The 24,214-nt window shown below is 39.0% G+C and overlaps 1 protein-coding gene across 9 annotated transcripts in view; it reads left to right on the top strand.

The window, feature by feature from the left end:
• Positions 1 to 24,214, top strand: part of PLEKHA5 (pleckstrin homology domain containing A5) — a 271,652-nt gene that overhangs the window by 133,113 nt on the left and 114,325 nt on the right. The window contains exon 1 of one of the 9 annotated variants that reach the window (XM_055395738.2): positions 8,477 to 8,962. The exons of 4 other annotated variants lie outside the window; for them this stretch is intronic. In XM_055395738.2, the coding sequence (XP_055251713.2) occupies positions 8,631 to 8,962 (332 nt within the window). In that variant the 5' untranslated portion in view covers positions 8,477 to 8,630. Of the gene's footprint in view, positions 1 to 8,476; positions 8,963 to 24,214 lie in introns of those variants that run through there. 4 more of the 9 variants (XM_055395740.2, XM_055395741.2, XM_088837292.1 and 1 more) reach the window with 4 other exon arrangements.

The raw sequence follows: 24,214 nt of genomic DNA, 5'->3' as shown, positions 1-24,214 counted from the left end.
GATTGGAGGAAATCTCTCCAAGGAGACAACATTTGAGCTGAAAAAGTATATAAATTGTTGAAATACACAAATTACGACACAGTTTATAAGGAGGAAGTCATAGCTACCACTCTCACGCAAAAAAGTGGAAACAGTTTTGAAAGGATGAGAAGAAATAAAGTGATTATAAAATGGCTGAATCAGTATCTTATTAACTGGCCTTTAAGGGCCAAGTTGCTCATCAATGACCTGAGAGATATTTTCAAATTAGAAGGTTTCGAGTCCTGTTAGTAAGCAAGTATGTTTAGTAGCTACCACTCCCTGGGGAAAAAACTCTCATGGTATGAAGGACTTTGTTCCTTCCTAAGCAGGTCTTTGTGGATTAATATGATTCTTAAATCATTCAGCTCTTTCAGCTACATTTTCAGAGTTTGCTGTGTTATGAGATTTTAACCCTAATAGAAAACCTAACTGGTTGCACGGAACAACCCTTGAACATTTTGAAGGTGGTGAATTGAGACTATCTGAACTGTTATGCCATTGTCAAGTGAGGGTTGACACTCATAGTGATTGTCTTCCTTTGTGGTGTCGAGTTTGTTTATGTCCTGAACTTCAGGTGATGTAGTTACCTGTGCAGTACCTTCATGGAACGTTTGGAATCTATTTCAGGCTATCATTTGGTGGGAGTGTTCAGTTTCTGTGAGTTAACTTGCTCTTTGCCTGATTTTCACCTTTTAAGAGATGATAGTGAGGGTAATGCAATTAAAAGATGCTTGCTCCTTGGAAGAAAAGCTGTGACAAACCTAGACAGCATTTTAGAAAGCAGAGACATTACTTTGCCGACAAAAGTCCATACAGTCAAAGCTATGGTTTTTCCAGTAGTCATGTATGAGTGTGAGAGTTGGACCATAAAGAAAGCTGAGTGCTGAAGAATTGATGCTTTTGAACTGTGGTGTTGGAGAAGACTCTTGAGAGTCCCTTGGACTGCAGGGAGATCCAACCAGTCCATCCTAAAGGAAATCAGTCCTGAATATTCATTGGAAGGACTGATGTTGAAGCTGAAGCTCCAATACTTTGGTCACCTGATGGGAAGAGTTGACTAATTGGAAAAGATGCTGGGAAAGATTGAAGGCAGGAGGAGAAGGGGACGACAGAGGGTGAGATGGTTGGATGGCGTCAGTGACTCAGTGGGCATGAGTTTGAGCAAGCTCTGGGAGATGGTGAAGGACAGGGAAGCCTGGCATGCTGCAGTCCATGGGGGTCGCAAAGAGTTGGACATGACTGAGCAACCGAATATCAGCAATGAGGGTAGGAGAGAGCATATTTTCGAATTAAAGTCAGTCCTTCACATCCGAGGATTCTGTATCTGCTGATTCAGGTAACTGTGAATCGAAAATATTGGGGGGGGGGTTGGAATTCCAAAACGTACCAAAGAGCAAAGCTTTAATTTTCCTGTTTACATAGCATTTACAATGTATCAGATATCGTAAGAAATCTGCAGATTATTTAAAATATGCTGGAGGCTGTGCAGCATGCTGTGCCATCTTATATAAGGGTCTTGAGAGTCCATGAATTTGGGGATGGATGGTGTGCTGGTGCCAAGACCATGAAGATACTGAAGCACGACTGTATTTTTAATTTACTTTTGTAATTAGTGCTGCCTTGAGGTTTCTCTTCAAGTCGTGAAGAGATGGTGGCTGATGTGCCAAGATGAATTAATTTGGAAATTTGGGAGAAAGGAAAACGAGGCCATAAGTACTTTCACTTTCCCTCTGTAAACTATATGCCTGTGTGCCTTCCATCTGGATATTTGTATCCTTTATAATATTCCTGATGTGCATGTGCTAAGTAGCTTCAGTCGTGTCAGACTCTTTGCAGCCCCATAGACTGCAGCCTGCCAGGCTCCTCTGTCCATGGGGTTCTCTAGGCAAGATGCTGGAATGGGTTGCCATGCTCTCCTCCAGGGGATCTTCTCCACCCAGGGATGGAACCCCAATCTCTTAAGTCTCCTGCATTGCCAGGTGAGTTCTTTACCATTAGTGCCACCTGGGAAGCCCAGTATTCCTTATAATAAATTAATAAATGTTGAGTAACTGTTTCTGTGAGTTCTGTGAGCTTCTTAAGCTAATCAGTCAAACCTGAGATGAGGGTCATTTGAACCTGATTTATAGCGAGGGGTCAGAAGCAGAGATAACAACCTGGATTTGTGATAGTATCTAAAGTGGGGGCAGTCTTGTAGGACTGAGCCTTCAACCTCTGGGTCTGCCACTGTCTCGGGTAGACACATAATTGCCTGGTAGTTTAGAAGAACTATGCATCATTGAGTGTGTGGTTGTGGTCTTCTTGTTGTAGTAGTATTTTTCTGACCTGAAAGTTTTGCATTAAATGACCTGGGAGATAAAAATCAGTTACCAAGTGATGGGACGTTTCAGAGCAGAAAAAGACATAAAAGGAATCCAAATTGGAAAAGAAGAAGTAAAACTTTCACTGTTCGCTGATGACATGATCCTCTACACAGGAAACCCTAGAGACTCTACCAGAAAACTACTAGAGCTAATCAATGATTACAGTAACGTTGCAGGATATAAAATCAACACACAGAAATCCCTTGCATTCCTATACACTAATGAGAAAATAGAAAGAGAAATTAAGGAAACTATTCCATTCACTGTTGCAACGAAAAGAATTAAATACTTAGGAATATATCTACCTAAGGAAACAAAAGACTTGTACATAGAAAACTATAAAACACTACTGAAAGCAATCAAAGAGGACACTAATAGATGGAGAAATATACCATGTTCATGGATTGGAAGAATAAATATTGTAAAAATGAGTATACTACCCAAAATAATTTATACATTCAATGCAATCCCTATCAAGCTACCAAAGATATTTTTCACAGAACTAGAACAAATAATCTCACAATTTGTATGGAAATACAAAAAACCTCGAATAGCCAAAGCAATCTTGAGGAAGAAAAATGCAACTGGGGGAATTAACCTGCCGGACTTCAGGCTCTACTACAAAGCCACAGTCATCAAGACAGTATGGTACTGGCATAAAGACAGAAATATAGATCAATGGAACAAAATAGAAAGCCCAGAGATAAATCCACGCATCTATGGATACCTCATCTTTGACAAAGGAGGCAAGAATATAAAATGGAGAAAAGACAGTCTCTTTAACAAGTGGTGCTGGGAAAACTGGTCAGCCACTTGTAAAAGAATGAAACTAGAACACTTCCTAACACCATACACCAAAATAAACTCAAAATGGATTAGAGAGCTAAATGCAAGACCAGAAACTATAAAACTCCTAGAGGAGAACGTAGGCAAAACACTCTCCGACATAAATCACAGCAGGATCCTCCATGACCCACCTCCCAGAATATTGGAAATAAAAGCAAAAATAAACAAATGGGACCTAATTAAAATCAAAAGCTTCTGCACAGCAAAGGAAACTATAAGTAAGGTGAAAAGACAGCCTTCAGAATGGGAGAAAATAATAACAAATGAAGCAACTGATAAAGGATTAATCTCCAAATTATACAAGCAGCTCCTGCAGCTCAATTCCAGAAAAATAAATGACCCAATCAAAAAATGGGCCAAAGAACTAAACAGACATTTCTCCAAAGAAGACATACAGATGGCTAACAAACACATGAAAAAATGCTCAACATCCCTCATAATCAGAGAGATGCAAATCAAAACCACAATGAGATACCATTTCACACCAGTCAGAATGGCTGCTATCCAAAAGTCTACATGCAATAAATGCTGGAGAGGATGTGGAGAGAAAGGAACCCTCTTACACTGTTGGTGGGAATGCAAACTAGTACAGCCACTATGGAGAACAGTGTGGAGATTCCTCAAAAAATTGGAAATAGAACTGCCATATGATCCAGCAATCGCACTCCTGGGCATACACACCGAGGAAACCAGAATTGAAAGAGACACGTGTACTCCAATGTTCATTGCAGCACTGTTTATAATAGCCAGGACATGGAAGCAACCTAGATGTCCATCTGCAGACGATTGGATAAGAAAGCTTTGGTACATATACACAATGGAGTATTATTCAGCCATTAAAAAGAATACATTTGAATCAGTTCTAATGAGGTGGATGAAACTGGAGCCTATTATACAGAGTGAAGTAAGCCAGAAAGAAAAACACCAATACAGTATACTAACACATATATATGGAATTTAGAAAGATGCAAATGATAACCCTGTATACGAGACAGCAAAAGAGACACAGATGTATAGAACAGTCTTTGGGACTCTATGGGAGAGGGTGAGGGTGGGATGATTTGGGAGAATGGCATTGAAACATGTATGTTGTCATATGTGAAACGAATCACTAGTTCAGGGTCAATGCATGTTATAGGATGCTCAGGGCTGGCATGCGGGGATGACCCAGAGGGAGGATAAAGGGAGGAGGGAGGTGGGAGGGGGGTTCAGGAGGGGGAACTTATGTAAACCCGGGGCAAATTCATATCAATGTATGGCAAAACCAACCAATATAATATTGTAAAATAATTTGCCTCCAATAAAAAATAAATTAATTACAAAAAAAAAAAAGTGATGGGACGTTTGAGTGCTTTGAGTTAGCCAGCACTGAGACAGTATGGAAAAAAGACGGGTAGGTCTGTTTCTCATCTATTAAAAGAGCTTCAGCTTTGGGTGCTAGTGATGAGTAAGCTAGCACCAAATTATAGAGACTGTTGGGTGTTTGATCAAGTCATTTGAATTCATGCCTGACTTGCAAAGTGAAGGCTGGGGTACCAGGTCACATAATTTGGGGTCCATGATGGCGTTTTTAAGAATAGAATGGTCGAATTTTAAATGCCACTGAGAAGTGAAGTGAGAGCTGGAAAATGATAGTTATCCCAACTGAATCCTCAGTCATTATCACAAACAGCCCTAAAGAGTGCTCTGAATGAAGCACATGACTTGGTGGTAAATACTTTACAGGCCCTCACTGGACTGTTTTTCTGTGGCTTTCTAACGAAGCATGGTTCCTGCCCTACAGCATAGAGATACATGAAAAAGAGAGTCAGGATGAATCGAGATTTAGGCTTCTCTGCTGATTTAAAGACGTTTATTAGCTCCAGCAAACAGTGGGGCATATATCCACAATCTCTCTTAGCTTCCTGTCCTAAAAATGTGGTGTGGGCAGAATCATAAAAAGCTAAATTAGCCATCCCTGGCTTTGGGGAAAAGCAGGGCAGAATCTCACCAGGTGCTTGTGAGAATTGCCCTGTTAGTATGCTTTTTTACCCCCTCTGTTAATTGGGTGCCTTTTGTAGGTGTCAAGTTTAGATTGCATCTTAAATTTGTGTTTTCACAACTACTGGTACCTCTAACTGCAATTGTCCTCTGGAAAGAGTTCGTCAGCTGTCATTTACTGTCCTCTGTTAAACCTCTTCCAGATCCCCCCAGGCAGTTAGCCACTTCCTCTTCTGTTCTCTGCAAATCAGGTTATGTTCTAATGATCTGTTTACAGCTCTCTCTGTCCTAGTAAACTGTCAGTTCCAGGCTGTTCTGGCCTTGAGAGGAGAGACCTTATCTAATTCCCCCTTTTATGTTCCTTGCCCGAGCACCCCTTTTTCCCTGTGGAAGTCGTGTAAACCGTGGTGGGATGGCAGAGGGGCCGAGCCTCCTAGGTCCTAGAGAAATAGTGCAGGGTGCTGGTAACTTTGTAAACCAAACGCTCGGTCAGCTTGTTAGTTCTTGGAGTTCCTGGTAATCTGGTCTATTTGTTAGTTCTTGGTGTTCCTGGTAATCTTTCAGAGTCTTTTGACAGATCTCTGCTGCTTCGTTATTGCTTTCTCCTGGCAGCCGTGTGTAGCACCACCAAGGCACTGCGATTCTGTAAGCATATTGTAAGTGTTAGCCACTCAAGTCGTGTCCGACTCTTTGTGCCCCATGAACTATAACCCGGCAGGCTGCTCTATCCATGGGATTCTCCAGGCAAGAATACTGGTGTGGGTTGCCATTTCCTTATGCTGCCATTTGATTACAGAAATGTCTGCCTCCAGAGGTGATAATTTTATAGCATATACAACAATGACTACACCTAAGCCAGATCTTCTAGAAAAATGTATAGCTTCTTTCTTAGTGTTTTATTATGCCTGCCCTGATGATGTGAACAGTTGAAGACTTTATTACATTACACAAGGTCACATTGGCTTATGGTAGGAGTAATAAGCTTACTACATTCTAACCTCCATATATTGTGCTTAAAGGTTGTTATCGTTTGTGTCATTTAATAGGGGCTGTCCTTTGCTTTCAGAACTATAGCAAAAGTTATTTTGTTAACTTTTCTTTGATGTCTTCAAGAATGGGTTTTGTTTTCATTTTTGGTGTGAGAAGTTTAAACAGACTAATTGAGATTCACAAAACCTTCACTTTCAAAAAAAAAAAAATAGGACAGATCCATGAATGAGTGACTACTATTCTAAAACATATGCAAACCCTTCTGGTTATAGCAAACTGTGTCGGCTTGCTTGTCTATATTTCAAGCTACATGATGAAACAATTTTGTTTTCTCAACTTGAAATGCTATTTTTAATTTTTGTTAGTGCAGTTTCATATGAAAGGAGTGTTTTTTTTAGCACTGGTTATGTTACATGCTAGATTAATTGTAAGACAACTCACTTTGAGGTATCTTCACGTTTTTGTGTTATTAGCATGCTAACAAGATATTTTCAGTACATTTTATAAAATGGTTTGTCTGTAGTCTTATTAAGAATCACCTTTTTGGTTGAAGGGCATGAAATGCAGAAGAGATATGAATGGTCATTAAATATGAGTTAACATTTAATTAAACACTTGTTACCTGGTAGGCACTGTTCCAATTGCTTTACATGGGTTTTCTCATTTAATTCTCACAAAAATCCCGTGAGGATTGAATCGTTATCTTTATTTTCCCTGTAAGGAAACTGAAGCATAGAGAGGCTAAGTAACTTGCTTGTGGTCTGAAAACTACTGGAAGAAGAGCTGGTCTTAAAGTCATCTGACTCCAGACCTTACATGCTTGTAGCCATTAACCTGGACTGCCTTCCGTGTGAACAAGCTCATGAAGAAAGGTTTAACCTCATTTGCAGCTAAAACACACAAACTCACACAATTAAAGCTGTATTTTCTATTAGATTTGCAAGGAAGAAAAATAATTGTCAGTATCCTTTAATGTGGGAAAGAATGATGTATTAAATTATAAATATAAATTGTTACCTCTTTTTGAAATGTCAAGGAGGCAGATGTTGAAAACACAACATGCTTTGACCTATCCATGTCATTTCTAAGAATTAGCGTGCACAGATAAACACAAGAAAGCACAAAGATATCTAGGCTACCTTAAGCACTGTTTATAACAAAAAGTTTTTAATTAAATGTCCAGTAGAAATCAAGTTTAGATCAATGTGATGGGCAACCATCAAAAAAAGAAAAGTTAAGAATATAGTTACTGACATGGAAAACTGACCATGGCATATTATTGAATTTAAAAAAGCGGGTTGCAAAACAACGTATATAGTTTGATTTCCTTATATTGAATAAATATGTGTTTATATACACAAACTCTGGTTGAAAAGATTGTTCACCAGAATGTTAACATCCGGTATCTTCCCTGATAAATGGTATAACTTAGTGATCAGATGTATGGGTTTTGAGTCCTGCTCAGTCACTTACTGGACTTCCCAGGTGGCTCAGCGGTAAATAATCACCTGCCAGTGCAGAAAATGTGGGTTTGATCCCTGGGTTGAAAGACCCACTGGAAGATGAAATGGCAACCCACTCCAGGGTTCTTACCTGGGAAATTCCATGAACAGAGGAGCTTGGTGGGCTGTATAGTCCATGGGGTCACAAAAGACCGGGACACGTCTTAGTGACTAAATAACAACATCAACAGCCACTTACTAGCATTGTGGCGGGGCAAGTTCCCTAACTACTCTGTGCCTCAGGCTTTTCCGTAAAATGTGGATAATTACAGATACTAGATCGTTGGGTTCTGAGGCTCAGCTGAGATTGTAAAGTGCTTGACATAATATGTGATCAAGCACTATCATTATTATTATCATCATTTTAGGTAATAGAACTGAAGGCAGTTTTAACTCTTTTTTTTTTTAAATAGGAGTATTTTAGGGCTTCCCAAGTGGCACAACTGGTAAAGAACCTACCTGCCAATCCCTGGGTCTGGAAGATCCCCTGGAGGAGGAAATGGCAACCCACTCCAGTATTCTTGCTTGGAGAATCCCATGGACAGAGGAGCCTGGTGGGCTCTAGTCCGTGGGGTCGCAAAGGAGTCAGACACAACTGAGAAACTAACATTACTACTGTAGTTCCTTTACAGTGTTGTGTGGCCTCTGCTGTACAGCAGAGGGAATCAGCCACACATATACATACATTCCCTCTGTCTTGTATTCTCTCCCCATTTAGGTCACCACAATTTTAGCTTTCTTTGTACCTTTTATTGGCTGAATTTTTTGAAATATGGATCAACTTTGGAAACAACAGCAACCCAAAAAACTGTTTTGAAAAGAATCACTTGAATAGGTTTGCTTACAGTTTTAACAGAAAACATCTATTGAGAGCTAAGGTTATTTAAAAATCCTCACAACACTCTTCAAGGGCTGTTGGCAGCCACGTATGCTGGTATTTTACCCTGTGCTGTGTGCCAACTTGAAGGGAACTGAAATCATATTCTACTCCTCTGGCTGGAAAGCGTACAGAATCACAACAAACTGTTCTAGAGAAGCTGCCTCAATCTGCGGCTGCAGTGACATGTTGGGGCGTGACGTCAGTCCGGTGTCAGACTGGCAGAGGGGCAGGCGGTCCGACGGCCACAGTGCATTTCCTGAGGGCTCAGTCCCCAGGGCGCTCATTTGGGAGCCGCTCAAGACAAAGCAGAGGAGTCAGAGTCTGCTTTTCCTTCCAGTATCCCCTCTGCCTGTAGTTGAATGTAATTTTGATGGAGACTGGTGAGTAATGCTTGTTACTTAAATGTGTAATAATAAATAACTGATGGCTAAATGAGCAGTAATTCTTTTCTCAGTTAATGAACCTGTAGTAAGTAAGCTTTAGAACCCTAGTGCCAGGATTTACTTATTATAAATACTTCTATAACTGAAGTGTTGCATTCTTAGAGAAATGAAATACACTGTGAGGTTTTTTCAGATGACTTAAGCATTTGAAGATGTAATATTCCTTTTGGTCTCTCCTTAACTTGAAGCTACATAAATGCACAGTGGTTGCAAATTCTTAAAGCCTCAGGATTTTCATTTATTTTTTAACTTAATTCAGAGGAGAAACTTGATTTTTTGTTTTATTTCTCACTTCACAAGAAAGAAATGAATAATTCTCAGAAGTTCCTTTAGAGATGTTAACAAAACTCGTTACATAATACTTTTATTAAAAAGTATATCACTACTGAACTAATTAACAATTAGCTGAAGCATCTCTTTAATTCTTTACTTATTTGGGGTTATTTCAGTTATCTGATTCAGAATAGGAATCTTCATTTATGAGCCTAAAATTTAAGAGCAGTAAGTTACTACTGCCTTTGATTATAAAGGATGGCAACATGCCTTTTAAAGATTTATTTCTTTTTGCAATATTAATTCATGTCTTTGAATTGCACTATAGAAATTGAGTTTTGAAATCATTAGTTTCAGAAGGTTGGGTAAAAGTGTGTGTGTGTATGTTTGAGTAACTGTATTTTACTTTTCTCCCCCTCCCTTTTGAGTGAAGGAATGACATTATTTTATTTCATACTGTTTATATACAATAAACTGAAGCCTTTAAAATCTCAGGCTTTATCATTTCTGGCATAATTCTTCTCTTGCAAGTTCAGTGGCAGCCTTGTTATTTCAAGGTCTTTTGGAGAATTTTCAAAGTTTTCTCTTAAAGAACAGTCACTTTTTACTTTGTATGTCTAGTTGAGGAAAAGACAATATAGAAATTCTTCATAGATAATGTTGAATATTTTCACATCCGTTTTTTGAAGCAATAAAGAATGAGACTATTTGCACGTATTTTTTTTTACATGAATAGGATAGTTATTGAGAGGAAATGATCAAAATCAGTTTTTTATATGCAGATGTGCAAAAATATCAATAACTGCCTTATTATGACTCTTAATACATTATACTTCTGTATTTTTAGAAACAGAGAGATACAGAAGCAGGGTTTCAGCTTCATTTTGTTTGACTTGACAGGCTTAATTCAAGATCCATTTTTTTCCATAAGTTGTAGAATTTTCAAATTCTGCCCAAATCTAGAAGCTTTAAGTATATAGATAACTCATTAATATTTTTATTGCTTTTAAAATTTATCTCAAATCTAAACTATTTTAACATGGTTTTACAATAACTTATATTTTAATCAGTAAGGTACTGTAGTAATGATGAATTGAAATATATTGGGTATGCATTCTTAACAATGATGTTTTTGAGGCATTATGACCTCAGAGGTCACTGGCCTAAATGCCACTAGAGTTCAAGTGAAGAAAAGCTACTTTAACTTTTTTGTATGAACAGGAAATTAAATCTGACAAAAGAAGAGAGGATGAGCAGAGCTTGGGGTAGGGGTCAGGGGGATAACCTGAAATTGACATTAAAGCCTGACTCAACTCTAAAGCACTGGGAATGAAGTGCTTATCTGTTCATGAATAAGGTGTTCTTTGAGGAACTCATTCCAAACAATACTGAAGCCTGGTGGTAAAATATGATTGTGGTATTCTTCAAGTTTGAGATTTGGCTTGGTCAACTCAGATGGAACAGTATTCTGAAGCCCATTATAGTCTTGAACTATATTTTTGTTTCATAGTGGTGGGGAGTATGAAACTTCGTGCATAATAGATGTTTAATGAATGTTTGAGCATGAATAAATGAATTGATTGCACAAGTTAAATGAATGAGGGGAATAATCTTGAGCCTTGCATTAGAAAGTTTTAATATTTACTGTGATGATGAAAACCTATTAGTTGTCCTGACCACCTAATAGTGTGCAGTGGCTTCACACTCTGTTAGAAGGAAGCATATCCTGAGTATCATTTGGCCATCACAGTGGCTGCAAGTGGCCATCGGAGTTCGCTGCCGGCTCTGCTCTGTGTCTGGGTCTCTGCTGCGGGAAGTGGCCCTGCCTGCTATTCTAGGTCAGATCTTTGTCCAACTTCTGCCTCATCTGTAAGTGAGAAATTTCTCAGTACTTAGGGATAATGATTTGCTGACGAAACTGAGCCTTAATTAAAGTGCTGTGTGCCTCACATAAGTGCATTACTCTTTGGACCTTAACAGAGGTTAAAAAAATTCATTCCTTTGAAATTGAAGTGACAGAGAACCTAACAATGGAACAAATATACTTCTTCAAAACTTACATAATAGAAATTTTATATATAAATATGTGTGTGTGTGTGCGCTCAATCAGGTCTGACTCTTCACCACCCTATGGACTGTAGCCCACCAGGCTCCTCTGTCTGTGGAATTGTCCAGGCAAGAATAGTGAAGTGGGTTGGCATTTCCTTCTCCAGGGGATCTTCCCTACCCAGGGGTCAAACTCATGTCTCTTGCATCTCCTTCATTGGCAGACAGATTCTTTACCACTGCGCCACCTGGAAATCATATGTAAATATATTGTCACTTAAAGCCTGGATTTTCAGTCTCATTTCTGTGCCCCCTCCCTTCCATTTGTGCTAAACTCTGGTCACATCTGAACATTCTTGCTGATCCCATGGAGGCTCAATTCAAGTGGCAGCCACTTCTGGGCCACCATCTCGGCTCTTCCCCTTTCTAAGCAAGATCAGTCCTGAATCGGCCTCGTTTTTGGTTAGTTACTCCTCCTGTTTGTTTATAAGAAGATCATTAAGGCCAAGTGTCATCAGTGCCTGTCTCATACTGAGTGAATGAAAATATTTAAGTCACACAGAAAATACAGCCATTTTGAAGGCATTCCATTTCTTAACAAAATGTTTTTGTTGCATAGGGGGTATCAGTAGCTTCCTTTTTATTCTTGGAGTGGTTGTTTTGGTAAAGCTCATGCAGTATGAAAATGATTAATGAAGAATAGTAAAATTCAATAATTACTAAATTTTTTTCTAATTTGAAAAACTTCTTAGTCTGTCAACTTGATTCTGTTGGGAAGAAATGTTTCACCTACAATAATTGGATCTTTTTTTGCAACCTGTTTAGAACTAGGCTAGCTTTTTAAAGTAGTGTATAACAACCCAAAAAAGCAAACGAGATGGTGCTTAAATTCTGCTTTTTCTAATTTGTTGTTCACTTTCATCCCAGGGGTGTAGTAATCCTCCATTTAATACATGTTACATCAAAACATTACTAATTAGCATTCATTAGGGAGCAATAGAGTTGTCTGAATTAGGGAAATTTTAGGTTTATATATATATATGTATATATAAAATGCCACAATACTGCTCTTTAATGCCAAAAATATTTCTGACTACTGACATGTTCCTAAGTTGGAATTCTGCTTAGTTTTATTTTAAAACTCCATTAGACTTTTGTAATTAATAGTTTTTTGAAATATGTGACTACTTTTTCAAATAAGCATTCTTTGAAATCACTGGATTATATACCCTGTGATCATTTTTACTCTTGTGTGGTTTTATATAGACTTTTTACATAGATCATTCAACAGTAAACTTTAACTTTTGATCAAATTATCAGGTTCCTCATTCATTAAATTATAGTTGTATTTCACATTAAACATAGGGCAGAGAGCCAACAACTTTTTAAAGCAAGGATGTGACATAATTTGACTTCACTTCAGGAAACCTCACTCTGCTAGCACATTCATGTTTATTATTTATTTCTTTAAATTGGGGTATAATTGCTTTACAATATTGTGTGTGTTCCTGCTGTACAACAAAGTCAATCAGCTATATGTATACATATATACCCTCCCTCTTGAACCCTCACCCCCCACCCCCACCCCTCTAGGTCCTGACAGAGCACCAAGCTGAGCTCTCTGTGCTATACAGCAGCTTCCCACTAGCTATCTATTATACACACGGTAGTGAAATATATATGGGCTTCCCTGGTAGCTCAGCTGGTAAAGAATCTGCCTGCAATGCGGGAGACCCTAGTTTGATTCCTGGGTCAGGAAGATCCCCTGGAGAAGGAAATGCTGCTGCTGCTGCTGCTAAGTCGCATCAGTCGTGTCCGACTCTGTGCGACCCCATAGACAGCAGCCCATCAGGCTTCCCCATCCATGGGATTTTCCAGGCAAGAGTACTGAAGTGGGGTGCCATTGCCTTCCACCCCAATATTCTTGGGCTTCCCTGGTGGCTCAGATGGTAAAGAATCTGCCTGCAGTGCAGGAGACCTGGGTTCGATCCCTGTGTTGGGAAGAGCCCCTGGAGGGAGGGCATAACAACCCACTCCAGTATCCTTGCCTGGAGAATCCCTACTGACAGTGGAGACTGGCGGGCCTCAGTCCATGGGATCACAAAGAGTCAGACACGACTGAGCAACTAAGCACAGCACAGTGTATATATGTGAATCCTACTCTCCCAGTTTGTCCCATCCTCCCCTTTCGCCCACCCTGTGTCCACATGTCATATTCAAGTTCGGCTATTTACTATTTAGTGAGGGCTTTATTAGGTAACGTATGGTGGTGCTACCAGGTACTTGATCCTTTCAAAAGCCCTCTGGAATAAGGTTTGTTGTTGTTGTGGTTTCGGTTGCTGTTTTATAGAAGGAAGTTGAGGTTCAGTGGAGGATGCTCTAAATGGGGGATATCCTGATTATAATGAGATGAATTCAGATGTTGTTAAGGGCCTTGGGAGACTTAAGAGCCTAGACTAAGGCAGTGATGGAGATGCCATTAGCGAGCTTCTTACGTTGGGTAATTTCTGGATAGCAACCAGAAATGTCACTTGATTCTTGAGTGCACGACAGAAAATGACTCTGGCGGATTAGCTTGTACATTCTAAGAGCCATTTTTCTGTTTTAACCATGAAATGTCATTTAACCTTCCTATTTAAAAGCTTCTTAAGAATCACTCAAATGACTTCCAAGTGAGACAGTTATCTAAATTATTTTAAGCATTTTTGTTTATAATGTGATTTATTAAGTGGCCTAAAATGTACCTGTCCCATAAAACTCAGGATGGATAACAGTTATTAACATGCTGGGTTCATTTTCTTCATAAATAGCATGGTGTTAATTGAATTATTCTCTAATTCCAAAATTATTTAAAGTCTATTGTCAAATTTATTTTGTAGATTCTAAATTAGTATGTTGGTTTTATTTAGGATTTTTTTTTCAGAAGATGATTTAGAAATTATCTGTAAATACAAAAAACTAAAACATGAATTTGTATGTGAATTTCATATTTTGAATTTTTTCCCTTTATGCTGATCCTAGTCTATAATGCTTTCAGCTTTGTACTTGCAGTGTGACATCATACTCCTATTTTCCCAGTGGGAAGAGCAAAGTTTTCAATTCCTGTTGGGTGCTTTTGTAAAAATTCCATTGTTTACTATTGATGTTATTTGTGCTAAAATTCTTTGGGACCTATAATCAGGGAAATATGAGGTTACATTTACATCGTGATAATGTTGTCTGAGCAACTGAGAGTGGAGAATGATTGCAAAGCCATAGAGAATAAGAAGATGGAAACGAAACATTGGGTTTAAAATTCCATTGGAATCAGTAAAGGTTTCATTACTGTGCTTCAGATGGGAATAACCTTGGGGTGATGCTAGGCAGTGAGACATGAGAAGGCAGGGGAGGGTACATGTTCATGGTGTGCGCAAGGAAAGGGTAGTGCTGAGATGTGTTGTGTTGTGTTTTAGTTACCATTGAGCTACCTGGGAGAAGATGCGAGGCAGAACTGAGAAGTCTCACTGGCTGTGATGAGTCTGGAAGGGGCAGCTGCTGAAAGCAGGAAAAGGAGACTGAAAAGGACAGAACTGGAGCTTTGGGGGGACCAGGTCTCCATGTGGCTTCTGACACGTGGAGAATAAAAGTAAGGCTGTGAGCCTCAGTTTAATCACATACAGAGTGAAGACAGTCATGCATACCTCGGAGGGGCTGTGTGAGGATTGCTGGTCAAGTTTCCAGTGCAGCAGGCTCAGATGGAGATTGTGAGCTGCACTCCGAGTGATGTCACGCGGTGGTTGCTATTTAGGTGCCGATTTTTATATTTCTTGTTGGGAGTGTGGATCAGAGAGGGTGCATCCTTTGTTCCTTTCCCCGCTCCCCACTCCCAGCCCCCAAGAAATCTGAGATATGCTCCATTTCCCGAATGATGAGAGGAGGAAGGAGAGAATATAAAGGGTTAAGGCTGGAAGGAAAATTTGGAGATGTGGGTAAATGAATCAGTGAGGTTTTAGCAGGACGTCTGGAAGCAGTTAGTTCGAAGTTGAAGGCAAATGGCATTTAGAACTAAATGTGGGGAAAGGAAATATATACTTTACATGTTTCGCAAAAGAAAAAAAATTGCAATCTTTTAGATTGCTAACTCAGTGGTTATTCACGTAACTAAGGCTCAAGAATTCCATTTCTCTCAAGAAAAGGCATGGCACTTTCAGTGTTTTCTTTTGTTCTTAAAACACTGCCTTTAATTGCAGGCATAATTTTCCATGCCAGCATATTTTCAGTTTAAAAATAAATTGCAGAAACAGTCATTGTGGTAGTCAGATTTCAACATAGCATTTTTCTCCTTTTTATTTAAAGGAAAATAAATCCAAATAGTTATCTGCTTAAGACATTAATCAACTTTACATGTGGCAGTGTTTTAAAAATTACTCTCGACCACCATAGACCCAATTGGTTTAATAACTAATAAATAAAAATCATGTTTAATAATAACTAAGTCACTGCTTCAGACATGGTTTTTAAACCTAATTTGAGACTGAGTGTCAGAGTGACACATATAGCCTCATAATTTCTATTGGTAAAGGTGCTTCAGTTTTGTTTTTTTTTAACTGTAGTTGATTTACAATGCTGTTAATATCTACTCTACAGCAAAGTGATTCAGTTATACCCATTTATACCTTCTTTTCCATTATGGGTTATCACAGGATATTAAATATGGTTCCCTGTGTTCTACAGTAGGACCCTGTTGTTTATCCATCCTATATATGATAGTTTGAAAAGCTCTTCAAGTTTAAAACAAGTTTTAAAGTATAATTGTCTGAGAGTATAATGAAACCAAGGCCACATTGAGAATGTACAGTATTCTTTTTGGTTTGAGTGGAAGGACATTGAAGAGTTGTCCATGCACATCTGAGCTGTTTGCTATTTGGTTTTGTACCTAAATTTGAGAAATACAATCACTTCCATAGCCCACACATCTCTCTGCCTCGCTCCATTCTAATAGCATTGTGGGTATGAGGCAGCTTTTAAGGTCTTGGCCTTTGTAAAAGTCCAAGTCATGATACTGGCTTCTTGACAGGATTGCAGAAAGAACTGCCAAACCAGTATGAAATCCTATTTTTCTTAGACTAAATTAAATCCTTCTTTCTCTCCCATAAGGGAAATACATGATGCTGAGCAAATCATACAGATGGGGGTTTGCAGCTGAATTTAATAAGAGACAACCAAAATCGCTTCTGTGGGACAGAGTTTTCTAAAATACATACTTTGTGCATAGTCGATAGATTTTTAACCTTCTTACCACTGGTACACGTATAAAACACTACCTAGTAAACTTTGCTCTGTCTGACATATCACTCAGAAGAATTATTGGCTATTATTGATGTTCAGTTCAGATCAGTTCAGTTGCTCACTCGTGTCCACTCTGCGACCCCATGGACTGCAGCATGCCAGGCCTCCCTGTCCATCACCAACATGCCCATTGAGTCAGTGATGCCATCCAGCCATCTCTTGCTCTGTCGTCCCCTTCTCCTGCCCTCAATCTTTCGTTATTGATGTTAGCATTTTCAGTATTTATTTCTTAAGTTAAAACAGAGTGGATTTTGTAGTAAAGCAATCATTGGAGTCACTCATGAAGCCAAAGTATTAAAAAAAAAAAAATCACTAAAACAAATATTCCCAGAGGGGAGAATTGCAATACTAAGAAGTAGCCAGTAGCCAGTACATAGTTATTAATGGCCAAAATGTTTTAAAAAAAAAATCTTTTCCTAACACCAAAGAAAACAGAAACGAAAGCAAATGGGACTAACTGCTTAATAAAGGGAACCATCAACAAAATGAAAAGGCAGTCTACCCAATGGGAGAAAATATTAGCAAGTCATGTGTCTGATAAGGAGTAGTATCTAAAATGTATAAAGAATGCATGAATGACCAAAAAAAACACACAAAATACATTCAGTTAAAAAAATGGGCAGAGGGTCTGAATAGAGGTTTCTCCAAAGAAGACATACAGATGACCAACAGGTACATGAAAATGTGCTCAAGAGGGAAATGCAAGTCAAACCTGTTAGAACCACTACCATCACTTGTTTTAAGAGGTAAGTGTTGGTTAGGATGTGGAGAAAAGAGAACCCTCAGTGCACATTAGTGGGAATGTAAGTTGGTGCAGCCACTGTGGGAAACAGTATGGAGGTTCCTCAAAAAGTTAAAAATAGAATCACCATGTTGATCTAACAGGTCCTTCTGGGTATTTATCCAAAGGAAACAAAAACACTAATTCAAAAAGCTGTGCACTGCCGCCCACCCAGAATCGTTGCAGCATTGTTTATAATAGCCAAGATACGGAAACAACTGAGGTGTCCATCAGTGGATGAATGGATAAAGAAAGTGTAGTTTGTGTGTACATACATAATACATATGCACACAATGGAATATTCCCATTTGCAACAACATGGATGGACCATGAGGGCATTATGCTAAGTGAAACAAGTCTGAGAAAGGCAAATACTATGTTATCTCATCTGCATGCACGTGTGGGTGCTAAGTGCTTCAGTCGTGTCAGACTCTGCAACCTTACGGACTGTAGCCTTCCAGGCTCCTCTGTCCATAAGATTCTTCAACCCACTAGAGTGGGTTGACCTTTCCTTCTCCAGGGGATCTTCCCAACTCAGGGATCAAACCCATATCTCCTACTTTGGCAGGCAGATTCTTTACCACTGAGCCACCTGGGGAGCCCTTTTGACGCACATATCTGGCCAATGAGAGTCTAGGCAAGGATGGCCAGGGAGTTCTTGAGAAACTTCTCGAAAAGGAATAGTGTATGCAGAGACTTTGCTTTCACTTCTAGACTCTGTGGTCTGCATGTGATGTTTGGGACCACTGCAGCCAGTTTGGGACTGGTCAGATGCCCAGTTAAACGGGATAGACCAGTCAGTATTGCCATATTATGTAATCATGAATAATCATATCTCCTTAGACTCTCAAATGTTCTTACTTTTAAATCTAAAATAGCTTCTTTCCATATTTGGGTTGAAGAATATACATATACACTATGTACTGTACTGATTCATTTTAATTTTTCAATCTAGTACTCTCAGTGCTATATTCATTTTTGCAAAAATAAGACAAATCCTAATGTTTTAAAGGACTTAATGTGAGGGCATTTCACCTTTACATTTACACTCAACAAAGGTTGCAGAGTTGTAGCCTGAATGTTGGATAAGAGGAGTTTTAAAACCAAATTACCTATGACTTATTCATGTTGATGTATGGCAGAAACCAAGACAGCATTGTAAAGCAATTAGCCTTTGATTAAAAATAAATGAATTAAAAAAAAACTAGATCTCATTTTTCAGTTCATAGTTGTGCTAAATACTTCATGTTTTGCCTTGTATATTTTGAAATAATCACTCCATTAAGAATGAAAGTTCTTTCAGTGTTACTGCCTTTCATCATTATACTCAAACACCGTGTTAGCAGACATCTTTTTTCCTCTTTCTAAACCCATACTTTTATTGGGGTTTATATTTGAAATGGACTTTTCAGGCATCTATTTAGTGTATGGGGGATTGTTTCCTTAGGGGTATCTTTGATTGACGTCCTCCCTTATTAGTGTCCTGCTGAGAACAAACTAGCCAGGTGGACTGAACCAAAAAACGGCTTCCTTTAGCAAGCCTGGAAGTGGACATAAACACCAGCATCCCCAATCTTCAGAGTGCTGCCATACAGTCTAAGTTACTCTTCATATAATAGCACCTGCCACTTAGAGTTGATTCTAACCCATTAAATTCTGTTTCCATAAATGGGTTATAGGAACCGTTGTAGTTCATCAGCTTTCCCTTTTGATGTAAAGCTCAGAACTGCTTAAGGTACCTTCACCCATGTTTTCTGGTACAGTAACATGAGGCGCTCTTTGGTTCACAAATACGATCTGAAAAAGAATAAGGCAGAATAATGAATTTCTACTCCATCTCCAGTAGATTTGTCATTTATTTTTTGTATAATTTGATGGAAATATGCCATTTTATACACACATGGATTTATTCATCAAAAGATCTTTTAAAATCCAATTATCATTGAGTGAGATAGTTCCATGGGGGTTGGAATTAAGCAGATCTTTTCTGTAAATTCTAGTAACTGATTAAATGTCTAATAATAAAGAGTGAAGAGGGCATAATGCCAAAGAACAAGCAATTTGTGTTGCTATTTCTCAATTTCTTGATATCTTTTCTAAAAGTGCCACAGATTTGATCCTTTACCTGGGCCTTTGATAGAGCGTGATACTCAGAATGAGCTCCTGGATATGACCTATTTCACTCAATCAGGAACTCTCCAGAATAGCCGAGTCCATTTTTTTAAAGTGTTGTTTGACATTATTTAAAAACCTTCTTGAATACTGCCTTAAAAACATAGCTACTCTCTCCTTGGAGCTTTTATATTAGAATGACTTTTCTCCTCTATTTTCTGTTTTTGGATATATTAGGAATATCTTGACCAGAAACATGAGAGCCACGAGAGATCACACCTTTATTCTTTGACAGTAAATACTGACTAGTGGGATAACATGAGTTTTTAACATTTTTCGGGTTGCATGTTCATTTGAACTGTTTCAGTTTAAATAGGTTACTGAACCTGATAAGTTGTCTGATGACACCAACATATGCTCAATTCCTGTAATTCATAACAAAAATAAATGTCTTTAAGGGCTTGTCTGTTCCTGGCCATGTTTATACTCTTTACTTATTTAATCTTCATAAACATCCCCACTAGAAAGTGAGTTCCACAAGGGCAGTGATTTTTACGTTTTGTTCGTGGCCATCCCCAGGTACTGAGAACAGTTCTGAACAAATAGACAAGCAACATGTGACATAGCTACTGTTACCTAACTGTGAGGCAGCTGAGACGTGGACAGGTACAGTGAACCCACAGAAATAATACACATGGCTTATGTGGTAGAGTTTATTGTTAGAGGGCAATGATGGTCTTCACATAGGGTTTATTAACCTCAGCACTATTTTTTAAAAATATTTATGTATTAAATGCCTTGGGTCTTAGTGGTAGCACATGGAACCTTCATTGTATCAGGTAGGATCCTTCCTTGCAGTGCACGGACTCTCTAGTTGTGGTTCATGGGCTGAGTAGTTGCAGTGCTTGGGCTTAGTTGCTCTGCGGTATGTTCAGTCCCAGTTCCCCAGCCAGGCGTTGAACCCATGTCCCCTGCTGGTTTTGGAAGATCTCCTGCAGAGGTGTGGGTTGACAGTGGCTCACCGCAGGGACCAGGGCACTGGCAGCAGCAATCCTGGAAGGTGCCCCATGGTACAAGCCCTCCTGGAAGTTGCCTAGCCTCAGCACTATTGATATCTGGGGCTGGATACTTTTTCTCCTGTGAAAAACTCTCCTGCAAGTTGTAAGATGTTGAGCAGCACCCTGGCCTCTACTCACTACATATGAACCCCAGTTGTAATGTTCAAAAAGTGCTACCAGACAGTGGATGTATACAATGAGGTCTGCTGTATAGCACAGGGAACTGTTGTCAATGTCCAGGGTAAACCTAATGGAAAAGAATATTAAAAAGGATGTGTGTGTGTATATATATATATGCATAACTGAGTCACTTTGCCATATAGCAGAAATGAACACATCATTGTAAATCAACTATACTTCAGTAACATGTATGTAAAACCAAATGTCTTACCACACATTTCCCAATGTCCCTTGGGAGATAAAAATTATTCCCAGGGCTTTCCAGGTCGTGCTAGTGGTAAAGAACCCCACTGCCAATGCAGGTGGCGTAAGAGACAAGGGTTTGACCCCTGGGTCGGGAAGATCCCCTGGAGGAGGACATGGCACCTCACTGCAGTATTCTTGCCTGGAGAATCCCATGGTCAGAGGAGCCTGGAAGGCTACAGTCCATCTGGTCACAAAGAGTCAGACAGAGCTGAAGCAGCTTAACGCAGTTGAAAATCTGTTAGTCTGAGCTTACACATTAAACCGTCTCAGACAGAAGTCTCGAAGTAAGAATTAGATGGAGGTGAATACCTGCAGTTGTATTTAGAAAAGTTTGGATCTCCTGCTGTGCCACAATGAGTCAGAGACAAAATGGGGACTGGTTTGTTCTGTGAGTATAAGGATGTTTTCTGTCAAGACCTGAATTTTATCCCTTTATAAGCATTCCTCTAGAAACAACAGATTTATATAAAATTGTATCTTTTCAGTTTTTCCTTTTCAGTCATGAAGTGCATAAAATCTCAGGCAAGGACTTAAAAAATAATGGCTTGTCTAGTAAAGCTTCAAATGCACTTTTAGTAGCACAGAGGTATGTTAATTCATAATTTAGTTAGTACAGTCACTTTTGCTGTAACACAGCACACATCTTCCTAAAAATCACCTCCCTGTACAAACTCAGACAATGAAAGTGTGGGGCTTTTGTGGAAAATGGATTTAGGAGCATAGTACTCAAAAACCTTATTCAGTTCAGTTCAGTTCAGTCGCTCAGTCGTGTCCGACTCTTTGCTACCCCATGAACCACAGCACGCCAGGCCTCCCTGTCCATCACCAACTCCCGGAGCTCACTCAAGCTCATGTCCATCGAGTCGGTGATGCCATCCAGCCATTTCATTCTCTGTCGTCCCCGTCTCCTCCCACCCCCAATCCCTCCCAGCATCAGAGTCTTTTCCAGTGAGTCAACTCGTCGCATGAGGTGGCCAAAGTACTGGAGTTTCAGCTTTAGCATCAGTCCTTCCAAAGAACACCCAGGATTGATCTCCTTTAGAATGGACTGGTTGGATCTCCTTGCAGTCCAAGGGACTCTCAAGAGTCTTCTCCAGCACCACAGTTCAAAAGCATCAATTCTTCGGCGATCAGCTTTCTTCACAGTCCAACTCTCACATCCATACATGACCACGGGAAAAACCATAGCCTTGACTAGACAGACCTTGGTTGGCAAAGTAATGTCTCTGCTTTTTAATATGCTATCTAGGTTAAAAATAAGAGGATTTCCCTGGTGGTCTGGTAGCTAAGACTCCACACTCCTAATGCATGGGGCCCGGGTTCCATCCCTGGTAGGGAAACTAGATCCCACATACTGCAACTAAAAACCTGCAGCCTAATAAATTAATTAAAAAAATAAAGATAGGAGCCTAATGAAAGACATAACATAGTTTCACACATGTTAAATGCTTAGGGAAAAAAAGTACTACAATTGTGTTGAAAAAGACCTGCAGTTTGCTTGTGGAAATGGACATTGGAGAGGTTTCAGCTTGTAAGTTATTGGGAAGTGTTGAAAGTAGAGAGACGTGAAATTAGTTGTATCACTGCCTGTGGATGGGTGTGTTTCATAAAACAGACAATGAACTGAAGTAGCTGCTGGACATTTGAGGGTGTGCAGGTGTGTCATTTGTGTGCTCCTCACTGTCAACATCATCAGGTGCAGTTTCTGCACTCACCTAGGCTTTCTTGTGGATGTGTTCATGCATACACAAATGCAGAATTTATGTGATGTTTCAGCTTTTCTGTAATACCTGAATTGCATCAGAACATCCTTGTGCATAAATGTTATAGGAAAACTGATGCTACTTTCATGTGGATTTTGAGACCCTTCAAAGGAGGGGGGGAAGAAAACTTGGACTACAAAAAGGATGAAAAGATATGCTTCGTAAATAATACTGCAGACAGACTGGGAGCACTGAAGAAAGGCTAGAATTTTGTCTTCCCTGCCCTCTTGTGGTCCTGAGCAGTCCCTCCTCCTTTGTGCCCATGGTCATGACTTTATATGTGGCCAGCCACCTCCCAGGGTACCCAGTTGCTGTGTGTATTAAAGAACTTGTGTATTACGCACTAAAAGAATTCTGCGCATTAACAGTGATGGCTTTTGCTTTTTTTTTTTTAAAGATTCATTTGGGTTATGTTTACATTACTTTCATTTGTTGTCTCAGTGTATTTTTAACTGATTTTTAGTTTCTGTGGACGATTTAGAAATTAGTTTTTGAAATATAAAAATAAAATTTTAAGTATATAAAAATACATTTGCACAAACAAGAGCAGTAAGAATTGACAGTCCTACCAGGTTGTGGAAAATTACCACATTTAAACACTTAAGACTGGAATTTTGTTTGGTTGATAGTTTGGTTTTTCATACTCTTAATTTATTTTCATTGATATTTTAACAAAATCGTTAGAAAACATTACTCTGATTTTTATTTGATAAGTATGTTGTTTTATGAGAGATGACATTTTATAACTAAACTGCTGCTGCTGCTGCTAAGTCACTTCAGTCGTGTCCGACTCTGTGTGACCCCATAGACGGAATTGCCTATAAAAATCTCAATCTTATGAATTTTAATTTTATAGAAACTTAGTAATTGTGAGTGACTATAATTAAGTCAGAACAAATAAACATTTGAGAGGACTTCTTTGTTTATGTGTTATAGTTAGGCCTAAGTAATAGGAAAGATTATTTCTTTCATTAAAGAATAGCAGAAGACTTGCATGTTAGAGTACCCTTGTAAATAAATGATTTTTTATGTCAACTTAATGTAACATTAAATAAAACAAATGGTTCTTTAAAAAAGTAAAAGAAGAACATAGCTATATTCATTTTTCATGATTGATTTTAATCACTGATCTTTTAACTAAGGGGCTTCCCAGGTGGCTCAGTGATAAAGAATCCGCCTGCCAAGGCAGGGAATATGGGTTTGATCCCTGGGTGGGGAAGATCCCCTGGAGGAGGATATGGCAACCCACTCAGTATTCTTGCCTGGGAAATCCCATGGGCCAAGAACCTGGCAGGTTCATAGAGTCAAACATGACTGAGCATGCATTCATGCACTTTTAATTAAGATAGAATGCTAAGATTTTTATTTATTTAGTGAGTTTTACTTAAAGACATTGTGATCC

This window comes from Moschus berezovskii, chromosome 6 (assembly GCF_049115385.1).
Source record: "Moschus berezovskii isolate FMDL1 chromosome 6, NW_MosBer_1.0, whole genome shotgun sequence".
NCBI lineage: Eukaryota > Metazoa > Chordata > Mammalia > Artiodactyla > Moschidae > Moschus > Moschus berezovskii.
Note: the sequence above shows the minus strand (reverse complement) of the source record. Positions and strands in the feature narration are given on the sequence as shown.